At 34.5% G+C, this 12921-nt stretch overlaps 1 protein-coding gene across 4 annotated transcripts; it reads left to right on the forward strand.

Annotated features, from left to right (window-relative positions):
• The first annotated feature begins 730 nt into the window (after positions 1 to 730).
• On the forward strand, positions 731 to 10897 carry LOC107552431 (gastrula zinc finger protein XlCGF57.1-like). Of its 4 annotated transcripts, none has more exons than XM_016234312.1 (4): positions 731 to 780; positions 1231 to 1394; positions 9031 to 9353; positions 9690 to 10897. In XM_016234312.1, exons 2-4 carry the CDS (start codon positions 1340 to 1342, stop codon positions 10575 to 10577), a joined length of 1266 nt encoding a protein of 421 aa, XP_016089798.1. In that variant the 5' UTR covers positions 731 to 780; positions 1231 to 1339; the 3' UTR covers positions 10578 to 10897. The 4 variants fall into 4 exon arrangements, with proteins under 4 accessions (XP_016089798.1, XP_016089799.1, XP_016089797.1 ...); XM_016234313.1 differs by lacking the exon at positions 731 to 780 and adding an exon at positions 816 to 955 and having other exon boundaries at positions 9031 to 9597; positions 10018 to 10897; XM_016234311.1 differs by lacking the exon at positions 731 to 780 and adding an exon at positions 816 to 955.
• Positions 10898 to 12921: the final 2024 nt, after the last annotated feature.

The following is a 12921-nucleotide window of genomic DNA, read 5'->3' on the forward strand; positions in this document are numbered from 1 at the left end:
CGTCATGATTCATTTTTATGCCCTTTCCCTTCACATTTCTCACTATTTTTTTTTAAAGATTTACTGGAAATTAAACAATTTTACTTTAATTTTAGACCTTATGGAAGAGAATAAGGAGAGTGAAGAAACTTGTCAGAACAAGAATTTTTTTCTTCAGTTTTTTAAACTGAAATAAAGACTCAAAACTGTTTTCCATACAAAGAACCTAAACTTAACATTTCTTTCACATGTGAGCAATGTGGGAAGAGTTTCCAACAAAAAGGAAACTTTCATTTAAATTCAATAAGTATTTGGTCATTAATATAATTTTTTGTAAAAAACAAAACAAATAAACAAACAAAAAGCAGCACTGTATTTGTTAAACTATTGTATCCATGTTCCTTGTTCATAGCCATGATATTCCAGAATGTGGCTGCAGTTATTATCGCTGTCAATTACAAATTTGCTAATGACATGGGATTTACTTTATGATCTGTTGAAAAAAGTTTTAATAAAAAAAACGGAACAATTTATGTTTCATTATCCAATAATAATAATAATAATAATAAAAACCTAAGCAATAATTGAAAAGTTTAATATTTCTCACTACGTGAACGTGACTGAAATTACATATGAAACGTGTGACGATCAGGATAAAAACAACAGCCACGTGTCACGCTCGAAGTGTCAATGGTCCACTCGTCGATAGGGGGCGGTAATGCACTTACATGTGTACGATCCGACGTAACACAAGAAGATGACGTCACCGCCGGCGTCATCAGTCAGCGTTTGTCTGCTGAGGTAGGACAATCAGTTCACTGTGCTTCATATAATTGTACAATTAGAAAAACAGTTTGGTAAAGCAGCATTTTACGGAGTCATTCTGTATCGTTTTCATCTGGTTCAGCGCTATTTGTGCGTCTTTTCTGGCATCTGCTGTCTGAAATAAACGTTCAGCCTAGCAGACAACAACAATGTGAGGAACGTTAATGCTAAATAGATTTAAGAGCAATAACGGTATTGTTTTTGAATGTCACTTGATCAAAAGTCAAAGTACGATCTGTGAGGGGAATTAATGGGAGTGGAACTTGATTTGTTTTCAAACAAATTCACATATTCTATGTATTTATTTTTTGGCTGTGGGTTAATGCATTTTTAGCATTACCTATTTTGACATGAAGAGGCTTGCTTGATTGTAACACTAAATTTGATGATGAAAGCATTGAATTGATAACTGGTTTATTTTTACAGCAATTCACCTACAGTTCAGTGTTTTCAAAGCAGTTTACCAATAAACGCTGGAATGTTCCCATTAGTCTAAAATTGAAGAAGATAAAGTTGGTGTGAGAAAATTGAAAACATGGATGAACCAGAGCCCTGCGGAATAAAACAGGAAGATATTGAACAACAAATAGGTTGGTGTTTGTTCTTAATTCGTTATGGTTATAAAACTTAAAGCTGCAAAAACAAATTTTGGAAGAAAAAAAGATTTTCTTCCTTAGTATTGTCTTGTTTTCTAGTATAAATATAAAAATATTCTTGAATCAGGATGCATTTACTTGAAGTAAAATGACTTGAGACACAATGTCTTGTTTCCTGAAAAAAATGTCCAAATTGTGTTTTGCTTAAAACAAGCAAAAACATCTGCCAATTGTGTAAGAAAAATAATCTTGTTTAGCCTTTGAATTAAGATTATTTTTTCTTGCCCCATTGGCAGATATTTTTTTGCTTGTTTTAAGCAAAAACTAACACAATTTGGATATTTTTTTCAGGAAACAAGACATTGTGTCGTAAGTAATTTTACTTGTCAAATAAATGCATCCTGATTCAAGAATTTTTTGATATTTATACTAAAAACAAGACAAAAATACTCTTGAAAAATACACTACTATACTACACTAAAAATACTAAAATATACACTACTGCTCAAACTTTGGGATCACTTTGAAATTTTATTGTTTTCCATGGAAACACACATGAAATTAGTCTGAATAGGAAATATAGCAAAAGAACAGGACATGCTGACATTGTCAGAGTTAGAAATAATGATTTTGATAGAAATGATGAATGTGTTCTTCAGACTTTGCCTTCATATAAAAAAACACCTTTTGCAGCAACTACAGCCTGGCAGACCTTAGTTATTCTAGCTGTCAATTTTTCAAGGTAATCTGATGTGATTTCACCCCATGCATCCTGGAGCACCTCCCACAAGATGGATTGGCTCGATGGAGTCTTCCTCCGGACTAGGGATGCTCCGATCAGGATTTTTGCAGCCGATACTGAGTACCGATTTCTTGTCATGGTGATCGGTCAATACTGATGCCGATTCTGATGCTTCAAGCTTTATATAACTGATATGTAAGCTCTCTGATCCCCGTTAACCTTTTTTTTCAGATAAAGTAATACTATAAATGTTGCCTTTGTTATATTTTTAAAGTAATTATGTAATATATGTAATGTAACTTGTTTTAACACAGTTCTAAATAATGACAAAGAAGTATTCATTATACAGTGAACATTTTAATATGCCTTTAAAATGGGGTTTATGCATATCATTATACTTAATATAAGACAAAACTAAATAAACAAAATGGAGCAGTCTGATGCAACCCACAAGGTTTATTTAAACATTGTCCAATAGCAAACTGTGAAGGACAAAATAAACATTAAATCTCCTAAAATGGAGAAGTCTGATATAACTTAAACATTGTCCAATACAAGTCGGAGCAGGACAAAATGAATAAAAAAAGCAACAAAAAATTTTTTTTTAAATCCCAAAAGAACAAATTGTTATAATTTGTATTAAACATTGTCCAATGTTCGAGAGAGAACAAAATAAATAAAAATATTTAAACTCCAACATGGAGAAGTCTGGTGTAACTCATATGGTTTAATTAAACACTGTCCAATATAAGACTGAAGAGGAAAAAATAAATAGAATCATTTAAACTCCAAAAAGAACAAAATGGAGTAGTCTGATACAAAAAATAAATAAAAACTAACAGGAATCTGATTTAAGTGATTGTCAAGCGAGTAGTCCTTTGGCCCCTTCCTACTTAATTAGGTAAGGCAAGTTTTTCTTTATGAAAAACACCAGGGAATCTCCAGATTTTGGGATGACAGGTACAGATTTATCTCAGGTGCTGCCGAATCTCTTTGGCTGTAAGCATCACTGCCACTGGTGTCCTTGAGAATTTCCTCATGCATCTGCTGTAAAGAACTAGATGGAAGAGCTTTTAGTGTCGCCACAGTTTCTCCCATCTCCCATCTTCTTACCCGCCTCACTCGTACATCCAGCGCTTCCCCGAGCAGTCTGTGTGCCTCTGGTTTTATCTGATCATCATAATATCTATTCTTGTATCTTTTTTTAGAGAAGGAAAACATAACCATCATTGCTAAATTTCAATTACATTAGCCTAAAATTATACTATACAATTTCATGTAATACTTTCACACACTACAACACATTTGTCACACAAAGCCTTTTTTTGTTTTACAGTTTTTTTTAACTGCTTTGGCGCAATTTTCACAAGCAACTGGTACATTTTCAAGACTCTTAGTACTAATATCCCAACAGATCATCAAAAGTGCACTGTTTTCAAACATTTCAGCATATTTTCAGTACAATACACACAATTAGTACAATACACACAATCACAAAATATCCTTTTCACTACACAAAATAAGTGTTTCATCTATATAAATGTTTCATTCACAGTAACTGCCTTTCATAAAGCTATTACTATCAAACTTTTCATTAGCATGACTTCTCATTCAGTTTAATACATTTATCTATTATTTAATCTAGCTCATTTTAATGGTTAATCAGTGAATCATTTGGTGCATCTATAAATATAGATTCAAAAGATATTTTAGTTTCTATAGAATGTGATTGCAATTTAGGGATAACCAAATGCACTGAATTATTTTTACACTAAAAGTGATTTATCTAAGATGATAACCACTATTTTGTAAGGGTGTGTGTGGTTCAGGTAAACCCTATTTTATGGGGACAAACTGTCCCCACAAAAATAGCAATATCTGAAATCATTGTCCTTTTTTGGGGCCAATGAGAAAAAAATTAATTTTCGTAAGGGTTAGTGTAGGGGGAGATAGTATAAAACCCATTACTCCTATGGATTGAACCATAATGATAGGAAAATCCAACGCTCTCCATTGACTGTCTATTGCGGGAAGCTGCCGCCTTGTCATCTCTGACATAACAAAAAACAGAGCAATGCCTATAAGCTGCTATGTGACAAGCTGTACAGTAAACAAGCTATAAAAGCCAGAACTATGTTTTTGTAAGCTGTCGACCCAAAAAACGAGCGTTTAGGACACAAATAGTTGTAGATGTCGGGGTATTTCACGTTGAGCCATTCAGTTGGATAATTTCTCAAACAAAAGGAAGGTTAGGAAAAGGGGCACTGACATAGACCAATAAAATTTAGTTTCTTAATATTTCTCCTCCCCTCAGGTTCACATAGGGTGGTGAAATAATCCTTTGACATGGTTAAAAATAATGAATGGTCTTGTCGTCGATTACGTTTCTCTCCAGTGGGTGCGGTTCTCAGAGTAATATGACACGTTGCGCTCTACTTTTGTGTCCTAAACGCACATTTTTTTGGGTCGACAGCTTATAAAAACGTAGTTCTGGCATTTTTAGCTTGTTTACTGTACACCTTGTCACACAGCAGCTTTTAGGCATTGCTCTGTTTTTTGTTATAAGTCAGAAATGACAAGGAGGCAGCTTCCCGCAATAGACAGTCAATGGAGAGCGTTGGATTTTCCTATCATTATGGTTCAATCCATAGGAGTAATGGGTTTTATACTATCTCCCCCTACACTAACCCTTACGAAAATTAATTTTTTTCTCATTGGCCCCAAAAAAGGACAATGATTTCAGATATTGCTATTTTTGTGGGGACAGTTTGTCCCCATAAAATAGGGTTTACCTGAACCACACACACCCTTACAAAATAGTGGTTATCATCTTAGATAAATCACTTTTAGTGTAAAAATAATTCAGTGCATTTGGTTATCCCTAAATTGCAATCACATTCTATAGAAACTAAAATATCTTTTGAATCTATATTTATAGATGCACCAAATGATTCACTGATTAACCATTAAAATGAGCTAGATTAAATAATAGATAAATGTATTAAACTGAATGAGAAGTCATGACAACAAAGGTGATTTGAAACTTGAATCTTGCATTGTTTGCTCTTGAATGAACTGATTGTTAAAAAGTACTAAATTGAAAGATTTTTTTTTCTGTTGTGTTTTGGTTATTAATTCAAATGTTGATCAATCACAATGATCTTGTGTTTTGAAACAATGATGAAAATATGTGCAACTACAATGAAATCATGAGATCAGGTTTTGAAAGAATGTCAAGCGGTGTTACAAGTGTGATCGGTTTAAAGGTTTGTACTAAGTTTTGAAAATGTATACTTTACTTGTGAAAATAGTATTAAACCAATAAAAAAAATTGTTAATTTAGAAAAAAAACACTGAATAGACATTACAAAAAAGCAGCTGAAATATAAGTAGCTTTAGAAAGAAATATTTTATTTTAACATACAAAAATACAAATAGTGAAATATGACATTATTTAAAAAAAATAAACGATACTCTAAATATAAAACTAAAAGCACCAGTAGGTGGTGGCAAATCCCTGTCTTAAGTGAGTCATGCATTCATTCATTCATTCATTCAAAGGATTTGTTCAAGTGGCTGATTCATTCAGAAATGAACTGCCTTTATGAATGGTTCACTGAATCATTGATTCAGTCGATTCATTTAAAAACGTTGATTCATTTAAAAACATGGATTCATTAATGAAAAACCACTGTGTTGATCAGAGACGCACAACAGTTCTCCTTGGGCTTTATATGGCGAAATTACTGACAATGTGTCTAAAATGTAATTATGTGAATTCTTTACCTTATCTTCATTTTTAGATAAAAACTTTTATGTAACCTATTTTTGTCTTTCTACCAGTACCAGCCAATGATGATTCTGATAGAAAACAGGCAGTATTTGTTATAGTAACACATGCAACTTTCACGTGCATCTGACTGACAGAACCGTGAAATAAATATTTCAAAAATATTTTAGTAAATAAATACTGGGGGGATCAAGCCTTCTTTAGGGGGTCAGACCCCCCCAAACCTCCCTGTAATTCGCACCCTGCATAAATTCATCCTATATAATGTAATACAATGTTAAAAACATTGTGAAAATATAACCTTGATATATTTAATAGCCTATTGACTGAATAAGACCATTTCAAAGATTAAAATCATAGGGAAATTAATTTAAAAAATGAAACTCTGATGTTGGATAACCTTACAACAGCTTCGAGAAGTGTTTGTTTCTATGTTTTTACTCCATGGTCCGAGTCGGAATCTCTCTCAAGGAGACGCTTCAGGGCTCTGATAGGTGGGATGACATCAGCCACAGATGATCTTAATGAGCTAATCTCTTTGGTCAACTCTTCAGAAGGTGCAAGAATGGAAACCATATTTTCAATTAATTTACATTTAGTCATTTAGCAGATGCTTTTATCCAAAGCGACTTACAAATGAGGACAATAAAAGCAGTCAAAACGAACAAAAGAGCAACAATATATAGGTGCAAATGACAAGTCTCGGTTAGCCTAACGCAGTACACGTAGCAAGGTGTATATATATATATATATAGTTATTGAAGATGAAGATGGTTAAGGACTCGGCTCACATAAGACATAACCGAGTGCGTTTACGTGAATACTCGTCAAAACAAACAATTCGACATTATTTTGTGTGTATTTCTCCGTTCATGAGACGCGATAGAAAAAATAGAAAGCTAGTGTTTGTTTGTTTGTTTGGGGTTTTTTTATTAAAAAAAGAAGATAAATATAAAATAGAATTAAAATAGAATAGAAAGTGCTAGAGTTATAGGGTCAAATAAATGTGGAACAGATGTGTTTTTAGTCGTTTCTTGAAGATGGTTAAGGACTCAGCTGCTTGTATTGATTTGGGCAAGTCATTCCACCAGGAGGGAACAGTTAATGAAAAAGTCAGTGAAAGTGATTTTGTGCCTCTTTGAGATGAACAATAATACGCCGTTCACTTGCAGAATGCAAGCTTCTAGAGGGCACATAACTAAAGTAATGAATTTAGGTAAAGGGGTGCAGAGCCAGTGGTGGTTTTGTAGGCAAACAGTAATGCCTTGAATTTAATGCGAGCAGCTACTGGTAGCCAGTGCAAATTGATGAACAGAGATCGGTTAAGTTTAGTGAGCACCGATCGAGTCATAAAATGTGATTATCAGCCGATGCCGATCGATCGGAGCATCCCTACTCCATACCATACGGTCAAGCTGCTCCACAACAGCTCAATAGGGTTCAGATCTGGAGACTGTGCTGGCCACTCCATTACAGTCAGAATTCCAGCTGACTGCTTATTCTTCAAATATTGCTGACACATTTTGGAGGTGTGTTTTGGGTCATTATCCTGTTGTAGGATGAAATTGGCCCCAATCATGTGCTGTCCACTGGGTATGGCATGGCGTTACAAACTCTTGTGATAGCTTTCCTTCCTCAAGGTCCCTTCCACTCTGTGCAAATCTCCTATTTTACCACCTCCAAAGCACCCCCAGACCATCACGCTGCCTCCACCATGTATTGTTCTAGCATCTTTTCATTTTGTTCTGCATCTCACAAATGTTCTTCTGTTTGATCCAAAGACCTCAAATTTGGACTCATCTGTCCACAACACCTTCTTCCAGTTTTCCAGTGTCCAATGTCTGTGCTCTTTTGCCCATCTCAGTATTTTGTTTTTATTGGCCAGTCTGAGATACGGCTTTTTCTTGGCAATTCTGCCATGAAGTCTAGCATCCTGAAGTCTGTTGATGTGGACACTGGTGTTTGACGGGTACTATTTAGTGCAGCTGCCAGTTGAGGACCTGTGAGGCGTCTTTGTCTTAAACTACACACTCTCAGATATTTGTCTTCTTGCACAGTTGTGCATCGGGGCCTCCCACTCCCTTTTCTGTCCTTGTTAGAGCCAGTTTGTGCTGCTCTCTGAAGGGAGTAGTTAACAGCATGATAAGAAATTTTATGTTTCCTTGCAATTTCTCGCATTGAGTAGCCTTCCTTTCTAAGGACAACAATAGACTGACGGGTCTCTAATGAAAGTTTGTTCTTTGAGCCTGTAAACAAACAAACAACCACTGATGTTCAGATACTAAACTAACCTAAAGAATGCCATGCTCCCTTGTTTGCTCTATTAGTACAACGGTTCTCAGCTGTGCAACACAATTGCAAAAGGGTTTTCTCATAATCAATTAGCCTTATAAAATGATTAACTTGAATTAGCAGCCCTACCAGGTGATTGATGCAGAGGACTGACAATTGCTAATAATAGGCCTCTATGCAAAAATGTAGATCATTCTTAAACAATTAAAATTAATCAGATAATTTTTTGTGAAATGGATAAAATTGTTTGTGAATTGCATGAAAATGTTTTTCTTTGGAAAACAAAACAATTCGCAAGTGATCCCAAACTTTTGAGCGGCAGTGTATATTTTGTTTATATTCTAGGTCAATGATTGATTGATTGATTTTTGTTCATTAAAGCTGCAGTACAGAAAAGTTTTTTTTAAAGCAAATAATATCCAGGTAACTATTCATGAATTGGGCACAAAATGGAGCCTAGAACTCAATTTTCTTACCAAATATTATCTGAACCATTTTATATTTATTTATATTACTAAAATTTTAAACATTTTACATCCCTGACTTAAAATATAATTAATGAAATATATAGTTAATAGTTCTCATTACAAAAATGTGCAATCTGTAATGTTTAAAAATAATATTTCAGTAATTCAATTGAATGCATCGGAACGTTCATATTTCTACTGTCAGGATTCACATCATTTTCCTTTGACATTTCTCTCTTTGATTCTTAATTTAAGTTTATTTATTTTAGTAATGTTTTAGTGATTTGCTGAAAATCAAACTTTTGAAACATTTGAAACTTTTTTTTACTTTCATTTTAGACCTGATAGAAGAGAACAAGGAGATTGAAGAACTTGTTGAAGCGGGGGAGAAACATCTGGTCAAAACTGAAGAGATATCCAGGAGTTCCTCATTGAAAAACGACAATATATGTTTCACTTGCTTTCACTGTGGAAAGAGTTTCTCATGCAAGCAAAATCTTGAGCTTGACATAATATTTCATTTTGGAGGGAAGCCATATGCATGTGATGAGTGCGAGAAGATTTTCACAATAAAAGGAAACCTAATTGAACACATAAAAATTCACACTGCAGAGAAGCCACACACATGGGATCAATGTGGGAAGAGTTTCCCACAAAAACAAAACCTTGATGAACATAAGAAAATCCACACTCTGGAAAGGCCATGCGAATGTAATCAATGTGGGACGAGTTTCCCATATAAAGGAAACCTTGACAAACACATGAGGATCCACACTGGAGAAAAGCCGCACAAATGTGATCAATGTGGGAAGAGTTTCGCACAAAAAGGAAACCTTAAAGTACACATGAATATTCACACTGGAGAGAAACCATATGCATGTGATCAGTGTGGGAAGAGTTTCACACATAAAGGAAACCTTATCGTACACAAGAAAATCCACACTGGAGAGAAACCATATGCATGTGATCAGTGTGGGAAGTGTTTCATACAAAAAGTGCCTTTTAATGATCACATGAAAATCCACAGTGGAGAGAAACCATATGCATGTGATCAGTGCGGAAAGAGTTTCGCACAAAAAAGAAACCTTAATGAACACATGAAAGTCCACACTGGGGAGAAGCCATTCACATGTGATCAGTGTGGGAAGAGATTCACACATAAAGGTAATCTTAATGAACACATGAAAATCCACACTGGAGAGAAGCCATATGCATGTGAACAGTGCGGGAAGTGTTTCATACATAAAACAAGCCTTAATGAACACATAACAATTCACACAGGAGAGAAACCGCACACGTGTGCTCAATGTGGGAAGAGTTATGCACAAAAAGGAGGCCTTAAAGAACACATGAAAATCCACACTGGAGAAAAGCCATACACATGTGATCAATGTGGGAAGAGTTTCAGAAAATCAGGCGTTTTTAAAGTGCATCTGCTTAGTCATTCTAGAGAAAGGCTATATAGCTGTGATCAATGCGGTAAAAAGTTTTTTAGGGCAGATTTTCTGAAGGATCACCTTAAAGTTCATACAAAGGAGAAGCCTTATGTATGTTCTTTGTGTGGAAAGAGTTTTAGTCAGATGGGTACTTTAAAATTACACCAGAAAAGACACAGCGGTGTGAAGGATCATGTTTGCTCTAAATGTGGTAAGGCTTTTTTTACAGATGGTGCACTGAAAGTGCACAGGACAGTTCACACTAGAGAAACACCTTACAAGTGTTCACACTGTGACAAGAGCTTCAAACGCTCAGAATATCTGAGGATACATGAGAGGATCCACACTGGAGAGAAGCCGTATCACTGCCCAACATGTGGGAAGAGTTACACTCATTTTTCTTCTCTAACCGCTCATAAAAAAACCCACATGTCTGAAATGATAGAGTAATTACAGAGTAGTAGTTCGAGTTCTGATCTGTAAGACTGCATAAAGCAAGTATATTGATAATTGATTAATCAAAGATTATTAGAACAAGTAATGAACTGATTGATTATTTCAGAAGAATATTTGAAGAGTTCATTTGCAAAAACGGATAACTCTGTGATAATGATTTATTATCATTATTCATAACAGTTTTCCCCCAGGCCATATACCACCTGAACAACACATAACACCTCAGTACTGTACATCTGTAAATAACTCCTCAAACCTTCATCTGTAAATAGCACATATGCACATTTACAGTTCTGTCAATGGACATTTTTCCTTTTTCTGTATATTTTTATTACTATTGTTATTTAATATTTGAGAGAGTAGACACATTATAGTGTTTTATTACCTTAATTTTATGTATCTCTGAACTATGTTTGTACTTTCTGTACTGGAAGCTCCTAACACCAAGACAAATTGCTTGTGTGTGTAAACACAACTGGCAATGAAGCTCTTTCTGATTCTGATTCCGATTAATTTGTCTTTCTATGTTTTTAAATTTATATCACTTAGGGTGGGTTGCACCAACAAGGATTAAATTAAGCAAAGTTTACAGCAAATCAAGGATTTGTTGATGGGTTTTATTTTAAATTAAGTTGTGTTGCACCACTTAATTTTAAACACAGATTAACAAATCGGGATTAGAATTCTAACCTGTGATTAAAATCTTCAGCTACGATAAATTTTCTACACCATGATGAATTCACCATGTAATTAAACAGCAACAGTGTTAATATTCCTTATCCTAAAACTGTCTCTGACATAAGTTGTTTTGTCGATAAAGGAAATAAACTTGTGAAATGCCAGCCGTCTTTATAAACTGCTATGTAAAGAGACCGTTGATCAAACATCTGATCAAGCAAGCAATGAAAACATTGAGGTAGTGCATACGGATTTACATAGATCGATTACAAAACTATACGGGTATTCAAGGGCAGGCTTTAAGATGGTTTAGATCCTACCTGTCCGATCGCTACCACTTTGTTTATTTAAACGGGGAGTCATCTCAATTATCACCAGTAAAATATGGAGTGCCACAAGGATCTGTCCTAGGTCCTCTGCTATTTTCAATCTACATGTTGCCCCTTGGTAATATTATCAGAAAATACAGGATTAGTTTTCACTGTTATATAGTTGAGTATCATCAGCATATCTCAACAAGACCAGATGAAACTTGTACTGCAGTTATATCTGATCAAATGCATTATTACTCTTTAGCTTGGTTTAAACAAATCAATTTTGGTTGGTTGGAAAAATCAGCTTTGCTAATTATGTCTCTATTTATTTCTCTGTTTTTGCGTAACTAGGATTAACCAGGGGCGATTCTATGATTTTCATTTTAGGGGGGCTCAGCCCCCAATCACTGTAAAATCTAATTAGTTGGGCTTACTTAAAAAAAGCATGCAAACCGATTGCCTTGAAAAAACGAAGTAAAGTGAAATAGGAATAGTATGTAGGAATAGATGCTATCGGTATTGACAAATGTTTAGTATAGTTTACTTACACAAGAGTTCTAGTAACTAAAAAAGACCTGTAGGGGGTACTTGATCCTTTCATTTAGGTTTACTCATGACTTAGTATAGCTACTCACTGACTCCCAGAGAGCATTGCGGCAGAATAAATTATGCAGTTGCTTTGTTTTACAGTTGTTTTTATTTGCTAATTTTATTTGCTGTCTTGTGTCAGTAGTAGCACAACAAAAAGAGCAAATAAAATGGTTATTGTTACAATTAATAAAAATAAATGAAATTGAATTGTTACCATTGTTGTGATTCGCGTGCTGAATGTTCAAGTCTGTGTGTGACTTTAGAATATTACTACACACTATATAAGGATTATATAAACCCAATTATATGCTTCTTAAGGTATTTATGAAAACTAAAATTTGCAAAAGTTCATTGACTATCACAAGCACATAAAAATTAGAAGAATAATTAGAAGATAGGTCATCTTCAAAAAGCAACCTATATATTACTTTTCTTCGCTTGAGACCAAATTACTCTGATTTCATATTGCACTTCTGCATTAACAGAAAGATAATTATAATAACATAAATGAAGTTCCAAGTGCCCAATCAAAGGGAGCGCTAATCACTATAATGGGGAGTTTAAAAAAATAAAAATCAACATCAATTGAATATGAAGTCAGCTTATGTGATGTTCTCTCAAATATTTCAGTTATATTGAGAATTCAACATTCAAGGTGACTTTGGGGAACGAGTGAATGCAACTACTGAAAGATAACTGCAGACATGGAGGAAATGAGTGAAAGGTCTATTAAGATTTGTTTTCTTTTCTTCTGT

Source organism: Sinocyclocheilus grahami, unplaced genomic scaffold (assembly GCF_001515645.1).
Source record: "Sinocyclocheilus grahami isolate Dianchi unplaced genomic scaffold, SAMN03320097.WGS_v1.1 scaffold450.1, whole genome shotgun sequence".
Taxonomy (NCBI): domain Eukaryota; kingdom Metazoa; phylum Chordata; class Actinopteri; order Cypriniformes; family Cyprinidae; genus Sinocyclocheilus; species Sinocyclocheilus grahami.

Coding starts and splice junctions, on each gene's coding strand:
- LOC107552431 (XM_016234312.1), top strand. CDS start 1,340: ATGGATGAACCAGAGCCCTGCGGAATAAAACAGGAAGATATTGAACAA. Junction 1,395..9,030: donor AGATATTGAACAACAAATAG/GTTGGTGTTTGT, acceptor CTTTCATTTTAG/ACCTGATAGAAGAGAACAAG. Junction 9,354..9,689: donor AGAGTTTCCCACAAAAACAA/AACCTTGATGAA, acceptor ATACAAAAAGTG/CCTTTTAATGATCACATGAA.